Source organism: Heterostelium album (genome assembly GCF_000004825.1).
Source record: "Heterostelium album PN500 unplaced genomic scaffold PPL_scaffold13, whole genome shotgun sequence".
NCBI lineage: Eukaryota > Evosea > Eumycetozoa > Acytosteliales > Acytosteliaceae > Heterostelium > Heterostelium album.
In genome coordinates, this window is record NW_008805075.1 from 556,855 (window position 1) to 576,045 (window position 19,191).

Genomic DNA, 19,191 nt, shown 5'->3' on the forward strand with positions numbered 1-19,191 from the left:
CAATATAGCAAACAAACAAACAAACAACAAAACAATGTATAAAATAAATCAAAATAGAAATAATGACATCATATTTTTAGGTTTCATAGTCGACAAGATAATTGCAAACCAATTTGAGCAGAAATTGGAATTTGTATAATTATCTTTTGAAGACAATGGAATAGATATTTTAGATCTTTCACAGTAATTACCATTTAAAAGTTATACCTGTAATGACTTGTAGTTGTACTAATCTTAACAAAGAATATGATTACAATGAAAATAATCTGTTGTATCATTAACTGGCAATAATTATTGAATAAATTTAATATAATCGTCTAAAAATAGAAATAATAATATTATAAATATTAAAATTGATGATTTTTTTTTTATTACCTCAAGAAGAATTATTGTAAAGTTATAAATAAATTTGATTACTAAATACATTATTTAACAATTTGAACTAATTTGGTTTTAAGATTTGATGAATGGGTTTTACAATCATCTTTAAATCTTTAAATCTTTTTAAAGATTGTTAAAACAAATAATGTGGTTTTACAAAATGTAAATAAAAATTAAAGAGTATTTGAGTAGAAATTGTAAAAAGATAATAGTATAAATAGATGATATTTTTATTTTATATAAATCATTCTACAATAAAATATATAATATTAAAAGTAAAATCTAAAATTCTAATAAAATGAAAGTTTTAATCTCCCTTTTTGTTTTGATGGCTGTTGCCTTGACCAGTGCCCACTATAACTGTGGTTCCAACATTTGTAATCCATATTACTCATGTGTTTTGGATGGACATGACTACGGATGTATCTTTAGATGTGATCGTGTTATCTTAACTCAAAAGGTTGTAAAGCAATGGACTGATGACAACGGTAGCAAACCATACACTCAAGTCGAAGTAACCATTAGAAACAATTCTCCACGTCCAGTTAATAACGTTGTTATTGGTGCTGCAGATGGTACCTTGAACATTAGAGACGCAACATCCATCTGGAACATTGCTGTAGTTGGAGCTGATTTTACTCTCCCATCCTACGCCTCGACTTTGGGTGCTGGCCAAACCTTCACTTTTGGATACATCAACAAGGGAAATCAACCAGCCAACATGTACCTCAAGTACGTCCATGTCCTCTAAATTCATTGACTTACAACAACAATCAATCTATTTATTAAAATTATTAAATTAATTTTAAAAAAAGATCAACATTAAATATATATTATTTTGATATCTTAAAAAATATATACTCTCCTTTTTTTTTTTTTGATATTTGTTTTTTATATTATTGTTATTATTTTATTTTATTTCTTAAAACATAATTATTTAGTAAATCTAATGATTCTTTGTGATGTTTAGATAGAGGTAGAACAAATGGACTATTTAATAATCTATCAAGTTCGATGATCGATATTTCTGTGTGATTCAATAGCCACTCAACCATTTGATAATAGTTGATTGAGATTGCTTTAATAACAGCCCGTATAATACTGTTTGGATCAATTGGAGTAATTTTATAGTAGATTTCTTTCTTCTGGTTATATAATAGTTGTAACATTTCCAAATTTCCGTGTTTGAAGGCATTATCAAATGCTTCTCGAGTGTATGTTCCTTCTGGTCGATGTGTTTGCAACCATATTAACATTTCAATATTGTTGTTTTCTACAGCATGGTTGATTGCAAATTTACAATTACCAATTTGTTTGTCATGCAACCATTTCATTATATCTAATCGATTTTTCAATGCTGAATAGTCGATCAAAGGACAGATATCTGGTTCAAATATATGCTGATCTTTGTTTTGTTCAGCGAGGTATTCCAATACATGAAAATGTCCGCCTTCAATTGCCATGTGGAACATCGAGCTGTGCACTCTATCTTGAGATCTGTTTTCTGCCAGATACTCGATCATGTCAACTCGACCAATCTGTGCACATGCATCAAACACTGTTGATTGGTCATCTTCTTCTTTAACGTAGCTAGTTCCTACTTTTGGTACAATATACTTTAATATTTCTAAATCTTGAGAAAACGGTGCAACCAACATTGATTCATAATAATCCCAATGGTTTGAATAGGAACACAAGAATTCAACCGTTTTGATATTCCCGTTTGTCATTGATGCGCAGTACAATAAATCTCCTTTGGTCACCGCATCTAACTTTTCTTCTGTATCGACATATTTACTAAATAGCATTCTTAGTACATCCAAACTTCCACTACGGGCTGCATTTATTAGGATTTGACTATTTCTATCTAATAATTGAAATTCAGAAAAGCTGTGTATTTCATTTCTTTCAAAATATTCCTCTAATAGTTGTAAATAATTGTTGCCTGACAAAACATGAGGATAGTCTATTAACTTTGAGTAGTTGAATGAAACTTGTTTTTTAATCTTTTGGTGTATATCACTAACATTTTGAAATATTGTTTTATTGATTATCTTATTATTGAATACTTTTTGAAATAAACTCTGTTTCATCTTTTAAATAAACATAATTTATAAAAATATAAATTTTTTGTATGTTTTTTTAAATGACACCATACCAATCACACATTGTAGATTTTTATCGTGTTGGGCTAAAAAGCCAACATATGTTTCCTTTTGATTTTTTTTTAAAAGCCCAAAAATCAAAAAAATTCTTGCACAGGCGAATTTTTGTTGATTAAAAGTAATAAGTTTAGTTTAAAAGTAATCTAATGTCTTTCATCTTTTGTTGCATGATATAGTTTTAGAAAAGAAACGTTTTGGAGCCTAAGATGTGAACTACCCAACTAAACAATCAAATCAAACTTCTAAACAAAATAAAAAATCACACATTTATTATTATTACTATTAGCATTATTATTTTATTTTTATTTTAAGAATGATTCATTTAAAACTCTCTGACGTTTCTACAAATACCACAACCGAGTGCAAACTCTGTTCCAGTCTTTGGATGGTCGACATGAAGTGGACAATCATCACCGGGCAATTCGATACCTCCTGGACCAACCGGACACTGAGGATGAGTGTTTCTACTTGTGAGTTCTGTGTGATGATTATGACAGGTTTCACAGAAATGATGAGTTCCAAAGCAGAACCAAATGGCAACGGAGCAACAGTAACGACATTTGAATTCGAGATAGTCTTTTCCGTGTTTCGGACAGATAGGTAGTACGTCGTCAGATGAACAACCTCCGCATATCAACTCCTCGGGATTGAACTTCTCTGGTGCAGCCATGGCAGCAGCGCATTGATTGGAGCCACCAAAGTATGGCTGTTTACATTTGAAACAGAGATAGTAGGCGAATTGGTCCATGATGTAGCCATCCAAATTCTGGTGGTATTTACCGCCTGGCAACAAGAGTGGATCCTTTTGAATACCCAAAAAGTCGATTCTCAGCTTACCCTTTCTGATGATTTCATTGCCAATGTTATCGATTACATCGGTGATTGATTTGAGCGATTGATGATGGATTGATGTCTTACAGATCGGACACTTTGAGAAACCAAGTGTGATTCTAGCACCGTTCCAACGTTTCTCCAAGAGTTGCTTACAACAATCTTGATGGAAAACATGTCCACAGTCGAGCTGGATCGATGGCGCCTCAGAAAGATTCTCTGTCCAACAGATCATACAGAAATCATCTTGATCTTGAGTGAGCTTTTTGCATTTCGATGAATGCGAGTGTTCTGAAGTGGTGGTGGTGGTTGTAGTCTCACTGGTAGTGGTAGTGATCAACTCTGGTTTCTTGCAACCATGAAGACATGGTAGACATTCATCTTCATCACGGATACCATAGCACAAATGTCCACATTGGTGAATCTTGGTACAAGAGTTGGCTGCCTTTTGTTTACAGTCAGCACTCGAACAGACACCAGAGATACCGTGTGATGGAATCAGATTCTGGAGATCCAATTTTTGTTTGCAGAAACGACATGTCTCTGAGCTGGAGATATTGATGGTCTGGACGATTGCCTTTTGCTTCTCGCAGTCCAATACAAACAGAGTGGACGAGAGTTTCAAACGAATACAATTCTCGTGGACTTCAAGGGAAATAACATCGTTAACCAATGGGGATCTAACGTGTTCTCTCTTTGCTTTTGGCATGTGAACGAAACGGTCACATTCCGAACATAAATTGGTCTGACAATTGTTGCAAAGCACACTTGCTTCAGTGACACCGTCATCGTGATTCTGGCAAGTCTTGACCTGTGTCTCAGACGAGATATTAGATGTGTTGATGGTTGAAATGACCTTTTGATTGCCAAAGACAATTAGCAGTGCCGATAGAGCACTCCACAGCTTGGTAGAGTTGAGATAGGTGTTGATTGGTTGGGTGGCTGCAACTCTCATCGAAAGGATAGAGTTGACCAATTCATCTTCGATCGATTGTCTCCATGATTCCGATTTGTTCATCAGATCCTTGACTAGCTCGATCAATGCTTTACCATTGGCAATTGATAGCTCACCTTCGAGTACATTCGGTAGCAATGAATCCATGGTGTAGTTGTGAGCGAGTGGATTCGATCCACCTTTGACTTGGACATAAATTGGTTTGGAAATAATCAGCAACATATATTGGATGAATGAGAGGTTCGAGACGGTAACATTCGATTGTTCTTGCATGAACTCTGTAAAGAGTGTTGGTTTAAGATTAATCAACATTCCCTTGCAAATGTTGATACAGAGATGTTGGATACGTTCGGCACCCTTGTGAAGCAGTGGGAGCAATGCGAAAATCGATGACTTCGATGGGATAAAGGATTTTCCTTCTTCAGACTCCATCAACGACGACAAGGTTGTGAGCAGTTCGTTGAGATAGGCGTCTTTGTTTGGTTGATCCTTGACATTGTTCCATCCGATGCCATCGAGATGAATGATCTCCTTTTGAACCTCGGAGGAAATGAGTGAGAAGATCTGTTTCTGAATCTTGGAGACTCCGTTCGATGAGAGCAGAGTAGCCACTTGATTACGAAGATCCTTTGATATCTCCTTGCTGGTACTGATACCAAAGATTTGGAAGGTCAATAGCTTCAAGAGTGACAGAGTTGCATCGAACTTGGAGTTTGGAGAGAGCGACATATTCTCTTGTTTGTCTGGGATGAGAATCTTTAGTTGACGAACTCGAATCGATTCGGAACCAGTGAATGATATATTGATGTTGGTGATGGTTTGACCGATTGGAATGATCTTCCAGTAGTTGGCTTCGTGCTCAACATCGATAACCTTGGAGAAATCAATGCAAGACTCGGAGTTTCCAGCTTTAATCTTGACGGTCATCACTTGATATTCATTGTCGGAATTGTCGATATAGACACAGACTTCCTGAACAAAAGTTGGTTTCTCACCTGGCAGAGTAACATTAATCATTGCTTTGGCAGATGCTTCCCAGAACGATTGAGTTGACTCGTCAAAGAGAGATGGCATCATCTCTGGTGATTTAGTCAAGACAACCTTACACTTGTTAGCAATATTGACAAACGATGAGTTTTGTATTGGAACAAAAGAAGAAGAGTTGCTGGGTGGTGAAGTTAGCGGAGAATTGTTTGATGAAACACTTCCAGACTCGGATTGTTGTTGTTGTTCGATATAATCCAATTCTTGAGGTGTGATCTTTTCTTTTCCTTTTCTCATTGGTGAGAAGAGTGATCGTGTTTCGTTGCTGTGTAGCTCCGAGAGAATCTTGGAGATCAACGGGAAGATCTCACTGCTTTGGACGAAGGAAATATCCTCTGGAAGCAAGTACATTGAGAAACAAGAGAGTGCATTGAGAATGATGGCATCGGAGAATGATCCAAATTTAATACGTTTGGATAGTGCCTCCAGTAGAGCATGGAATTGGACAATGAATTCTCGCTTGAGTAATGGATTGATATTACTGGTAATGGAGAGATTCTGAGCGACCTTTCCTTGCCAATCGGCTGGTAACAGAGCCTTTGGTGCCTGGTTGGTGTGTACGATGGTTGCAATCATCCAGATGGTGTTCTCGAGTGCCGATGGAACTTGGAGTGTCTCAACCAAATTGGACCATATCTTGAGCGAATCAATCTTGACGAGATTCTTTCTCTTGGTTTCTTCAATCGTATCGAAAAAGTCAATCTTGATAAAGTTTTCCAAAAACATTGCCAATATAGACCGTGAAACGAAGGAGTTGTGAACCTTTTCATTGGCGTTTCCAGCGGAATCCTGTGAGTTCTTATTTAGCAACAAGAGATTGTAGGTACTTGTATTGATATTGGATGAATTCATAAACTCTTCGAATGAATAATTTATAGATCTTCTTTCTAAATTTGATTCAGATGAAGATGATGATGATGATTGTTGATCTTTCGCTGAGGATGAAGCTGATGATCCACCACCACCACCAATTGAAAGGTGTGAAAGGAATTCAAATAAAAAGTCCAACTTCTGAATTGGTAAGACATCCTTTTTGGTTATTGGTTCTGGTGGTGCATTGAAATAATCGTCATCATCGCCAAACAAAATATTGATTCCAACGTATTCTTCGGCGACAGTCGATTGTTGAAGTGCCCACTTGTTCAATCGCTTCTGGACATTACGCCACAACTCAACGTAGGGTGTGAGTTGTTCGCTCTCTTTAGCTTCTTGGAGTGATTTCTTTTGATTCTTGATAGATTGGACAGTCAAAACGAAATCACTTTCCGCACCATTCAATCTGATGATTTCAACAAAGAGCTTCTTCATGATGGTATCCCATCCAGTGTATTTCAAGAAAGATGTTATACTCTCCTTTTCATTAGATGCTGCAGATGCTTGAACAATCTTTTTATCATCCTCACCGATTGCAGATTCGCTGTCGGAATGTACAGCTGCTGCATCGACTATGGATTCCTCTTCCGGTTTCGATTGATTCAAAGAGTTGTCAACAGTGGATGTCTTGACTTTGTTGTCCGATGAGTTTGATTCGTTGTCGTCGTTGTCGTCTTTAATTTTAACTTCGTCATCGGAATCTTTATCTTCGGTTGCACTACCATTCTCTTTAATGTTAACTTTGATACCCTCTTCAATATCGGTACCTTCCTCTTCTTTACCGGTTGCCTTCTCTCCAGAGACATCGTCAGAGGCATTCTCTTTTTCATCGTCATCGGAGTTGTCATCTTCGAGATCTTCATCCCATGAATCTTCTTCCTCCTCTGCTTCCGACTCCTCGGATTCATCAGAGTCAGTGTCAGAGTCGGACGAGTCGTAGTCGTTGTATTTCTCATTCTCGAGATTCTTCTTTTGATTCTTCCACTCCTTGGCGAGATGCTTCTTACGCTTCATCAAGAGGGCAAGTCTACGGAGTCTGAGTTTCTCACTGACACTCAGGAGATCATCGCTGTTGATAGGGAAATCTTTGAATTTATCCTCAGGTTTCTTTTCCTTCTTCTTATCACCTTCTTCGCCCTCTGCCTTGTCGGAGTTGTCATCTTCATCGCCATCTTTCTTGTCATTCTTTTCTTTGTCCTTGGCTTTTTCTTTGGCATCCTTCTTCTTGTCATCCTTTTTCTTATCCCTATCATCCTTTCTCTTGTCCTTCTCATCGACTTTCTTGTTGAGAACGGCCATACCGATAGAGTTGAAAAAGTCACTGACTTCCTCACCGAGTGTTCCACTCTTGGCGTTGACAAAATCCAAAAGTACTTGGTCACTGATACCATATTGATGCTTGGAATCAGCAACCAATTTCTTGGACAACTTGTTCCAGATGGTCTTGAAGTAGAGTTTAGATTTGGCCTCCTCGCGGTTGGTAGCGTTGTTGTCGACGATGATCTTATCGAAATCCAACTCCTTCTCGTCATCATCGTTGGATAAAGAGGCGGCTGCTTCCTTCTCGTCTTCGTTACCGTCATCACTGTCAGAGTCTGAAGAATCGGAATCTTCTACTCTTCTCTTCTTTCTCTTTGCTTTTTCGGCTCCAGCAGCAGCGGCAGCAGCTTTCGATTTCTGCTTGGCCTCAGAGATGAATCCACGCTCCTTTTGATCAAAGAATGAAGAACTTGAGAGTTGTAGGATGTAGAATGACAACAGACGTTCCAGTTTGGCCAATGGGTAGTCAGAGTCTTCGGAACCGAGTGTTTTGTAACCAATGACGCTGGCAGAGTAACCATAACGATTGGCATCATTGAAATTGGCTGGATTCGAAGCGGATTGGAAGTCGAATATCAACTTATTGCCAGGCACAATAAAAGTGGTGCTTGGGAACTCTTTCTCTGAGAATCCAGATCTTACGAGCGGTGTTTTGTATTCGCCATTCAACCAAATGAATAAACGATCACTCGATTGAGTAGTGACAGAGCGCGAATCAAATTGGATTGTCATCCATTTAATATCGGCTGGGAATTCGACAACATTGGTTTGTTTGGTACATTCCTCGTATGGATGTGAACTCTCCATCTTGATGCAGTGTTGCGATGACGCTGAATCGTTGATATCCAACGATTTAGAGGTTGGTTTGTAGAGTGCGTTGATCTTGGTAGTGGAATCAAGGAAATCAAGGAATGTTGCCAGCTTTTGTTGTTTATCGATTGACTTGTATTTGACATTGGCATAGGAATCAATGATAAAAGGCAACAGACTCTGGAGGAATCGATCGTTTCTGAGATCTTCGAGTTGCATCTCGTTGGCGCTGGCTTGACGCTGTTGAGCAAGCTCCTTGAGAATGGTTTTTGATCGCTCGAGAATCATCTTGGAAACGATTAGAGTGTCTTCAAAGATCTTTGGTGTCAACTCCATCGATCGATAGTTTGGTTCGAACTGGAAGAAAATCGTTGGAATCTGACCGCTGTTGAGCGATGTACCATTGTCAGAGTTGACACGTGATGTCATAAACTTAAAGTTGACACCCTCGGCACTGGCCGACTCCTTGCCTTTGTAACCGGAGGAGGAGGAAGGACCGGATATCTTGGTGAAGACCGTCATTATTTCGTTGGCACCCAGTTGGAATGGCTCTGGCAAGTCGATACGATGGATGTAACGCGCGGTCTTGTTTGACCACGAAACATTGACAGAGTTGGTGGAGTTGAATGACTGTGCCGATTGTCCCAAAGTGACACCGACACGCGCAGAATACGATCCTTTGTCACCGTACAGACCGATACCGGTGATGTAGATATCGGCGTCTGCCTTGAAGGAGATGGCGTCCATCATTTCGTCGTACGACCACGAACTGCTTGTCGAGTTGAAACGGCCAACCGAATGAACCTTTGGTTGGTTAAAGACGACGTCGTCATTCTTGACAATCATCGATGACGACCAGATGAATTTCAGTAGATCAATGGATTTACTTCTGTAGTCGTCCAACTTGTTGTTGTCGGCATCTGGTTGTTCAAACGGCTTGTTCGATGCAATCGACATGATGACATCTTTGAACAACAAACCGGAATCCGAATGACCACTGCTATCCATTCTTTGTTTCTGAGACTTCTTTTTCGACGATGAATGAAGTTGATAGATTTCATTTTGAAGCATATCGTAGAATGCAACAAGCGATGGATCGATCGATTCTCGTGTGAATGCATCGTCCTCACAGACAATGTCAATCAACGACTTGACATCGTTTTCGTAGAGACTCTGTATCATGGCAGTCAGGAGATAAGGTGCGCCTGGGAAGCTGCTCGATCCACCTAGCTGTATCAACTGGTAGACAATGTTGATAGCGCTTGCCTGCTGCAGAGGAGTGCTGTAGATGTAGGGGAATGCTTTTACAAACAGATGGTTGATCGACTCCATGAAGGCAATGAATACTTTGTGGTCGTGCTGTCGATGTGTGAAGAGAGTTCTGTGGTGGTAGACACTGTGGATGAGCGAGATTACACGTGTTCCCTGTACGACGTCATCCAACAGCACTTGGATATGTCTGGCGAGAATAGTGATGGTGCGATTCAATGGTTCGTCAAGAAGCATCAGGGTATCGACAACATGCTCTTTGGCACCGTTTTGCAGTGTTTTATGCATCTCTATTGATCCAGAGAATTGACTCCACATCGTGGACAGTGAATCGAGAAGATCGATCAGAGCATCCTTTGGAATGGACTTTTGGCGGTGTGTAGATTGTCCGACGTTAATAATGCTAGAGGTAAGCGGACTGAATGTTAATCCATGAACAACTTGAGCGATCTGTTTGTACTCGACACTTGGTGTCAAGTCAAATTGCACGCCACCAACCGAGAATACCGAGTATGCACTTCCTGGCAATATAGAGTCGATCTCTGTTGAGATAATGGTGATCTTGTAACCAACGTTTGGAAGCAACTCGAATGGATAGTCCAGCTCGATCTTTGAGTCGACGACACGATGTTGCTGTGAGTATGTGGTACGCGTTGAATCGGATTCGATCTTCAACATGACCAAACACTCTCTGGAACGAACCAACTGGAGACTCCACAATAGAACTGGTCGATTCACCTTGACGAATGTCGTTGATACTCTTGACGACAGACCTTCCTTGATGATGAACTTGGCAATGGTGAAACTCATCTTTGGCAACGATTGGATAAACTCTGAGCTGAGCGATGGAACACTCAATCTCTTTGGTTTGGCTGTGGATGAGTATGTCTCCAACAGTGTATTGATAATAACCAATGGATCGACACGCTCTCTTGGATTGGTGAGTGAAACTCGCGAGTTGTAAGGATGTCTATTTCCCTCACGGTTATCGAGCATCACCAACTGTTGTGATTCAGTGTTGAATTCAAAGTTGGCAACCTTTGACAAATGGAAACGATATTTTCTTGGTGCTACTTTCGATTTGCTAACCAATTGTAATGGTGGATTGGATACTGTATTATAAAGTAGATAGTCGCTAGTTTTGGAAGTGATACTGTTGTTGTCAGCACCACTACCAATTGTAGGTGGTATGAGGACACCCAAACACTTACGATCGGCAAACACATTGATATCACCAAATGTAAGAGTTGCCCAATCGATATCGACATTCATTGTTTGCTTCAAAACAATGAATCCATGATCGGTTGCACAGATATCGATGATCGACTCGATTGATTTCGTCGACGCATGGAAGTCGTGATGTTGATACTCAACAAAGTGATTGGATTGTTTCAAACCTTTGATGTTACCGCTGTAGTAGATACGACGGTTCACTCCATCACGAACCAAAAACAACGTAAAAGTGAGACCAATCTCTATCTTTTCCACATCGGTAACGTCGAATGGCAGTGAAGCTGGCGAGAGACGTGTGAATTCCTTGGAGTTCTTAAAGTGTCCCAATCCCAGCTGTCCAAATACATTGTTACCCTTCACGTAGATGCCACTGGCGTTCACAACGACAACATTCGAGTGGTTGGCAGCCACCAGTAGAGTGCACTGGTTGGTCTCTTCACCACCGGGCAACTCGACTTTCTTCAACTCGGAATCCCAGCTCATAGCAGAGTGCAGACAGGCATCCGGTGTATCGTCGACCAGATAGCAACCGGATTCCTCACCACCGGTAGTAACCATTGTCTTTACCTTGAACTTTGAATCAAAAGTCTTCAAGGTGTTTGCTTTCATATCGGTGATACGTCCTAGTACACCATCCTTATTGACAATATACAATTGGATGTTCGACTGTGCAATATCGACGTAGGGTGGCTTGAAAAGTTTGTCCAACTCGCTATACATCTTGAAATTCGACGGTTGCTTACTGGTCACCGGAACCACACTCTGAATAGCATTCTTGCTATCCAAAACCAAGATATCAGGTTCATGAAATGATACCTTTAATATTGTATTCGATTGATTATCAAAATTTAATAATTTCGGTCCATTTTCAGTTATAACTAAATTATTACTATATAGTGGTGGTGTAATGAATATTAGTTTAGTTTTTGTTGTTTTTTTTTAGATATATATAATTTGTTATGAATATGATATTTACCTTTTACCTAAATAATAAAGATTCTTATCTTCGCTTAGGAAGTAGAATCCACCTTTGACAGATGCATAGATCTTTGAAATTTGATATGATTCTATAGTGGATAAAAGAGAGTCATCTTGCTTCTCATTGACCATAGTGCAATTCACCTGTTGAATCTTGGTAGTTTTCGACCAGAGTGGTAGTGGATGAGATGGTCCGTCCTGTACAAATGCACCATCCACCAAAGAAAGATAACGTAATCTTGTCTCTGGGAATACAGATTTCTTTAAATCATTTACCAATTCTAAAATAACTAATCTTTCTCTTATATTATCACTACTATTATTACTATTGTTGTTGCTACTATTGTTGCTGTTACTATTATTATTATTGGTTGTTGTTAAAAACATTGTATATGGATATTGACCTAGTGGACAATCACCGGCTTCGACAGAGACGAACGATTCCTCTTCGAGATTGTCGATGTTGAGTTGCGCGATGATACCGTTGGCCATGTCGGTGCTGCGGAAGTAGAGGTCGCTGCCAATGACAAACATCCACGAGTGAATCGAGTTGACTTGGCTGCAGCTGGCAGACGGTGTCGAGGAGGACGACGATGGCTGTGAACTGTCGTCGTCGCCCTCGAGGTGGTAGTCCTTCTTCCACTGGACAACCTTGTACTGCAGTAGCGATTGTTGCTGTTGCTGGCCAAGCGACAATTTAAGCAGACCCAAATCACAATGTACAAATATAAATACACCATCGGTAGCCATCGAGTAGACAGCGCCTATATTCAGCTTGCCGCTACCGCCAGCATTACTACTGGCTTCATATACAACCGACTTTTTAAAATCAAACTTTTCCAATGGAACATAATTTTCATTGATTGGTTTGAGATTCGATGGTAAACTAAGATAATCGAATTTAATTAGTTTAAACTAGAACTATTGTTTTTGTTTTGTTGTTAATTAGTAACTACTACTTACAAAGATTGATATTTTGAATTGAGAATGAATCGAATGATTTTAAAGGTGAGAGATGGGTCATCACGTGCGACTACTAGTGAGATCAAGGCGGAAGAGGCAACCATGTGTTCGTTGTCAGTGTTGGAGGTTGTGTCGATAATTTTCGTGAGGGTGCTGACTGCATGCTTGATGAGAGATTCGGCAAAGTTTCCTATCGATGCAGCTGGCAGACTCTTACAGTAGTCCTGTAGTAACTGGAATGCCCGATACTTCATCATATCGTTCTTGTCATTCAACAAATCAAAGAGGAATTGAAAGAATAATTCAGATGATCTAATACTTTCAAGTGAATTAAATTCTCCATCTTTTTGTTGTTCTTGTTCTTGTTGTTGTTGTTCTTTACTTGTTTGTTTATTATTATTTTCATCAGTTACTTGTTGCTGTTGCTGTTGTTGTTTAATATTATTTTGTTGTTGATTTAAATTTAATTTATCTGGTAAAAGCGAAATGGGATGATGCCAAAGGATTTGTTTCATATGCAACAATGCATTTGAGTGTGACATTGGAATCGATGACTTTATCGATTGGAATTGGTGTAGCAGTTGATTGTCACCATCTTTCTTTCCCTTCTCCTTTTCCTTCTTTTTCTTTTTCTTTTCCTTCTCTTTGTCAGAGTCGTCGTCTTCGGAATCGTCACCACCGCCGGCACCACCAGACTCTTTTCCTTCTTTTTCGTCACCATTAGCACCGTCGTCATCGTCGTCGTCCTCAAAAGCATCGATATTATCATAGTAATTCGAGTGTTTCAATACACCGTTGTAGAGCTTCAAGAATCTATCCAACTGAACACCTTCAAACATTTCACCACCACTACTTTTTGTTGCTGTTGTTGTTGGTGTGTTAATTGCACCTCCACCTCCATTTATAGAATAGGTATCAGCTAACCCATATACTATATCATTATCATTGCTATTGTTGCTGTTGCTGTTGCTGTTGCTGTTGCTGTTGTTATTGACAACAGTAGATTCTGCAGCCATTTTTTAACTATCTATCTATCTTTTAACTAACTACAAAATACAAAATTACTAATACCAAACAAAACAAATATTAATAATTTTAAGTTTTAATATGATATTTAATTATATTATATTATTTATTTGTTATTATGTATATATTATTATTATTATACAAATAACTATTTAACTTTGACAAAAATTTTTGATATTTTTTTTTAATTTTTTTAGTGTTAAATTGTGTTCACCCTAAGAAGTTATTAACAATCTGGGTGTGTTAAAAGAATAAGGTCTCGAATCTGAGAATGATTTTTCTTTTATATCTTTGATTTTTTATATGTCTTTAATTGATAGAAAAACAAAGTATGTAAGTCAAGATATCTTACTTTTATATATTTAATAAATTCAATCTAAAATTAGATTATATTATATTGAATAAAAGTTTAACTTTAAAAAAAAAAAATGAAAATTAAAATTAAAAAAAACAGAAAATTAAAAGAAAAAAAATAAAGAAAAATGATTTGAATGATTGATCAATGTTTGCAATAAAAGTTTACATTAAAAATAAAAAATATCAAAAATATTAAATAAATTTTATTTTTTATTATTTGTATTTATTATATATGATATGTTATGTTAGAATGTGATTAGAGGTGAGTTTATAAAACAATTCAATTGTCCAGATTCAATCAATCTTGAATACAATACTCTAGATTTACTCTCCATTTCTGGATGAAAGAAAATTGGGTAGATTCCTCCACTTGCGAAACTTGGATGAATTTCTTCAATTCATCGTAGGTGGGATGGATACGTTTCCAGTTTCTGGCCAACATCAAAATGGTGTCTCTCTTCACTTGAGCTTCACAAACTTGTAAATAGTTATTGGGATCAACACCTTTGATAACCGAATGTCTAGCTGTTCCATCTCTGAGATTGTAGTGATATAGAGTGGTAGGTACGTTACAGAGCCAGGTCGATTTAAAACTAACCATATAGCGGAGGAAGAAAACATCACAGAAGTTACTGGCCAACAACTCTGGATCGGCACTATCAAAGTAGGGGAGAGATGTTTTCAGCTGAATTGAATATTCAATGTACTCTCCTATTCTCTCGTCGGGATTCGATGATATTCTAATACAATTGTTGCCCATCAAAGCAATCTTGAAATTCTGACTGATAATGCTAAGATAGCCTGTGGTGCGAATTGGTTGTAAATCTTCTCTGATAACTTTGAATCTATGTTGTATTGTTTTTATAAATAAACTATTACTTCTGCTACTTTATTTGTATACTCTAAATTGAACAATAGATTTTTAACAGGTTGATAATCAATATTATTGAGATAATTTCTTTATATTTTCTAATACTTTATTCATTCACTTTTTTTATTATTATTATTATAGAGTGACTAGTGGTGAATTTATAAAACAATTAAATTGTCCAGATTCAATGAATAGTGAATACCATGCTCTGGATGCACTCTCTAGTCCTGGATTAAAGAATATTGGGTACATTCCTTCTGAATCACTTTGGGAAACATTGAGAAATATCTTCAATTCATCGTAGGTCGGAATGAAGTGTTTGAAGTTTCCGGCCAACATCAAAATGGTGTCTCTCTTCACTTGAGCCTCGAGAATTTGTCTATTGTTATCGGGATCAACACCTACGAAAAAGATGCTAATCTCATGTCCAACTGCTACTTCTCTGGTATTGCGCTGATAGGGACGATTTGGTAACTGACAGAGGGATGTGGAATTAAAGCTAACCATATAACGGAGGAAGAAAAGCTTACAGAAACTACTGGCTAACAACTCCTGGCCGGCTCTGTCAAAGAACCAAACTGATGTTTTCAAACGAATTGAATATTCGAAATACTCTCCAAACTTCTCGTCGTGACTTGCAGTTACCCTGATGCAATGGTTGTCCTTAAAAGTATTCTTCAACTGACGGGTGATGTTAAGATAACCCTTTACACGAAATGGATGCCAAGTATCGTCGTCATCAGAGAAAATGATCCAAGTTGAGAGTGATATTTTCGATGATACAAGATGGTCTACCAAGTGTTTGTAGTGTTGGAACTGAGATTTCTTGACTGATTGCATTAGAATGTGAAGACCATATATTTGATTCCATTCTCCAATCTCCTTTGACAATTGCTCCAGCATTGATTCTTCACAACTAATTGAGATAAAAAATTGAATTTTAACATCTTGATTAACATAGGATCTAATCATCTCTTTTAAATGATTCAATCTCTCTATATCACCAATATGTGATGCACAAAGTGCAATTAATGAAAAATCTATTATATGAAATGATTTGATATTAATTAAATTTGAAAAACTATCTTATAAATTATAAATGAATTAATAATTTACCTTGATTTGACATTTGAATATTTGTTTGCTTAAATATTTTGTGAAAATATAAAACAATAATGTTTTTAAAATTCTTTCTTTTAAAGTTTTGTTTTCAATAAAAAGTTAGAAGTTTGATGTATTGTTATTAGAAAAAAAAGAAAAAAAAATAGATACTTTACATTTTTTTATTTTTATGGCAAAATTATACTAAAAATTATACTTATGAAATGCTTAACCATTGATAATTTGATTAATATCTTGAGTCTAAAATTACATTTGGTTGTTGTGTTTTATCAGCTAGCCATTGTATGATGTCTTGTTTATAAAAGTAGTTGATCAAATACCGTTTGGCTAGATCATTCATTTCCAAACGACATTCAGGTCGATTCTCAAACAGCCATTCGACGACATTCATATAACCACCATTGATAGCGTGAATAATTGCATTCTTATTGCATCCTTCACTTCGATTTTTGTGGAGCCATTGGATCACGTGGAGGTGTCCATTCTTTGCGGCATCGATCATTGCTATTTCTGAACATCCAGATTTTGTATTCTTGTCTAACCATTCGACAAACTCTAGGTTTCCGTGTGAAGCAGCTCGATCCATTGACTTGAAAGTATCACCTCTCATTCCATAGAAATCATAAAACAACTTGTAGATTTCAAATTGATTGTACTTGGCAATGAAATCAAGTTTGATCTTTTCAACTCGACGTTGCTCTGGATACTTGGACATAATCTGGATAATATTTACATGTCCACCTTTGATTGCATTCTTTAGTATTGACCGATTGTATCGCAAATCCTGTGGTCTATTCTCCTCGAGATACTGGAACATGTCCAATCTTCCAGCTTTCGCAGCGTTATCGAATGCTTTACACTTCAATTCTCTTGTCAAAATACTATAACCATAATCACCGTGAGTCTCTTTCCTGGCATTGCACTTGTCTACCATTTGCTTAAAGAATTGAAAGTCACCAGATCTTGGAGCGTAGCACATCGCGCCATAAAATAACCAATCACTTTGGTTATATCGACTTGATAGATAATCTATGATTTCTTGTCGATTGTATTTCGATGACATTAATAGGATATCCATATGATATGATGTTTTCTCTTGTATTTGATTCACGTATCGTTCGTCCAAAAGATATTCAATCAACTCTCGTGAACCTTTACATTTGAAGGCATTGCCTATTATCTTGCTGATCAATACACCATGTTCCTTTGGATCTTGGCCGGGATAAGATATAATATTGCATGGCACACTCTTTAGTTGTTTTAAATAATTGTTACCTGCCAGTAGATGTGGTAGTTTTTCAACACTATACCATTTATGGTGATTGCTTTTACATCTTTTAAGTTTACAGCAATTAGTAATATAAAAGAATATTGTTTTACTAATGATTTTATTATTGAAAATAACTGATGAGAATAATGATTTATTCATCCTAATATTACTATAAAAATAAGAATCTATTGCAATCTATTATTAAATTCCTAACAATGATCACTGAATTTATAAAAAAAAAAAAACTAGAATTATTCAAACAAATTTATTTCGAAATCTCAATGAGAATTTAAAACAACTGATGTTCCATTCTTTACCTTTATTCCATTTAAGATTATTAAATTAATGGGAAATCAAAAAGATCTGTTCAATAGTATTAAAAAAATAATATTAGGTTGTTCTGTAATCTTGTAGCCTTGGAAAATAAAAATAAAAGAAAAATTAGATACTTGTAGTATGTTTATTGTAATTTATAAAAAATGATACTTAACAGATTTGATTAATATTTTGAGTCAAGAATATCATTTGATTGCTTGGTTTTATTGGCAAACCATTGTATGATATCTTGCTTATAAAAGTAGTTGATTACATATCGTTTCGATAGATCTCTCATATCCAAACGACATTCAGGTCTGTTCTCAAAGAGCCATTCTACGACATCCATGTAACCACCATTGATAGCGTGAATAATTGCATTCTTATTGCATCCTTCACTTCGATTTTTGTGGAGCCATTGGATCACGTGGAGGTGTCCATTTTTTGCGGCGTCGATCATTGCAATTGATGAACATCCAGCGGTTGCATTCTTGTCTAACCATTCGACAAACTCTAGGTTTCCGTGTGAAGCAGCTCGATCCATCGACTTGAAAGTATCACCTCTCATTCCATAGAAATCATAAAACAACTTGTAGATTTCAAATTGATTGTACTTGGCAATGAAATCGAGTTTAATCTTTTCAACTCGACGTTGCTCTGGATACTTGGACAGTACATACTGGACAATATTTACATGTCCACCTTTGATTGCATTCCTTAGTATCGATTGACTATGTTGGAAATCCTGTGGTCTATTCTCCTCGAGATACTGGAACATGTCCAATCTTCCAACTTTTGCAGCGTTATCGAATGCATTCAATTTCAATGCTCCTTTAACCATTATGTTTCGAGTGTAATCAGCGAGATTCTCATTGTTTTCATTGCACTTGTCTACCATTTGCTTAAAGAATTGAAAGTCACCGGATCTTGGAGAATAGCACATCGCGCCATAGTATGGCCAATGTCTCTGGCTAGAGCTGTGTCTTTGTGTTAGATACTCAACAATATCCTGTCGATTGTATTTCGTCGCCATATTTAGGATTTTGATTTGCAATGATATTTTCTCTTGTATTTGTACAACGTATCGCTCGTCCAAAAGATAATCAATCAAATCTCGTGAAGCATTAGATTTGATGGCACGGTTAATTATCTTGATGATCGATATACCATGATCCTCTGGATCTTTGGTGGATGTAGAGATAATATAGCTTGGCACACTCCTTAACTGTTCCAAATAATTGTTTCCTGCCAGTAGAAGTATCTGTTTTTCAACAGTATACCATTTATGATGATTATCTTTACATCTTTTATTCCTACACTGACTAGCTAAGTAAAAGAATATTGTTTTATTGGTTACTTTATTATTGAAAACAACTGATGAAAATAATGATTTATCCATATCTTATAA

General features: G+C 37.0%; 5 protein-coding genes across 5 annotated transcripts; 1 reads left to right on the forward strand and 4 right to left on the reverse strand.

The window, feature by feature from the left end:
- Positions 1-679: 679 nt before the first annotated feature.
- Positions 680-1,132, forward strand: PPL_11352 (carbohydrate-binding domain-containing protein; the record flags this gene model as incomplete). The annotated part of the gene is made up of 1 exon (XM_020582108.1): positions 680-1,132. The coding sequence occupies one exon, from the start codon at positions 680-682 to the stop codon at positions 1,130-1,132; it is 453 nt and encodes a 150-aa protein (XP_020427411.1).
- Positions 1,133-1,286: 154 nt separating this feature from the next.
- Positions 1,287-2,474, reverse strand: PPL_11353 (uncharacterized protein; the record flags this gene model as incomplete). Its single annotated transcript, XM_020582109.1, has 2 exons — positions 1,287-1,857; positions 1,897-2,474. 2 exons carry the CDS (start codon positions 2,472-2,474, stop codon positions 1,287-1,289), a joined length of 1,149 nt encoding a protein of 382 aa, XP_020427412.1.
- A 394-nt stretch (positions 2,475-2,868) lies between these two features.
- Positions 2,869-13,838, reverse strand: PPL_11354 (RING zinc finger-containing protein; the record flags this gene model as incomplete). Its single annotated transcript, XM_020582110.1, has 3 exons — positions 2,869-11,593; positions 11,858-12,745; positions 12,823-13,838. The coding sequence occupies 3 exons, from the start codon at positions 13,836-13,838 to the stop codon at positions 2,869-2,871; spliced, it is 10,629 nt and encodes a 3,542-aa protein (XP_020427413.1).
- Positions 13,839-14,240: 402 nt separating this feature from the next.
- Positions 14,241-16,205, reverse strand: PPL_11355 (uncharacterized protein; the record flags this gene model as incomplete). Its single annotated transcript, XM_020582111.1, has 4 exons — positions 14,241-14,261; positions 14,534-15,092; positions 15,279-16,161; positions 16,193-16,205. The coding sequence occupies 4 exons, from the start codon at positions 16,203-16,205 to the stop codon at positions 14,241-14,243; spliced, it is 1,476 nt and encodes a 491-aa protein (XP_020427414.1).
- Positions 16,206-16,424: 219 nt separating this feature from the next.
- Positions 16,425-19,182, reverse strand: PPL_11356 (ankyrin repeat domain-containing protein; the record flags this gene model as incomplete). Its single annotated transcript, XM_020582112.1, has 3 exons — positions 16,425-17,637; positions 18,038-18,447; positions 18,478-19,182. The coding sequence occupies 3 exons, from the start codon at positions 19,180-19,182 to the stop codon at positions 16,425-16,427; spliced, it is 2,328 nt and encodes a 775-aa protein (XP_020427415.1).
- Positions 19,183-19,191: the final 9 nt, after the last annotated feature.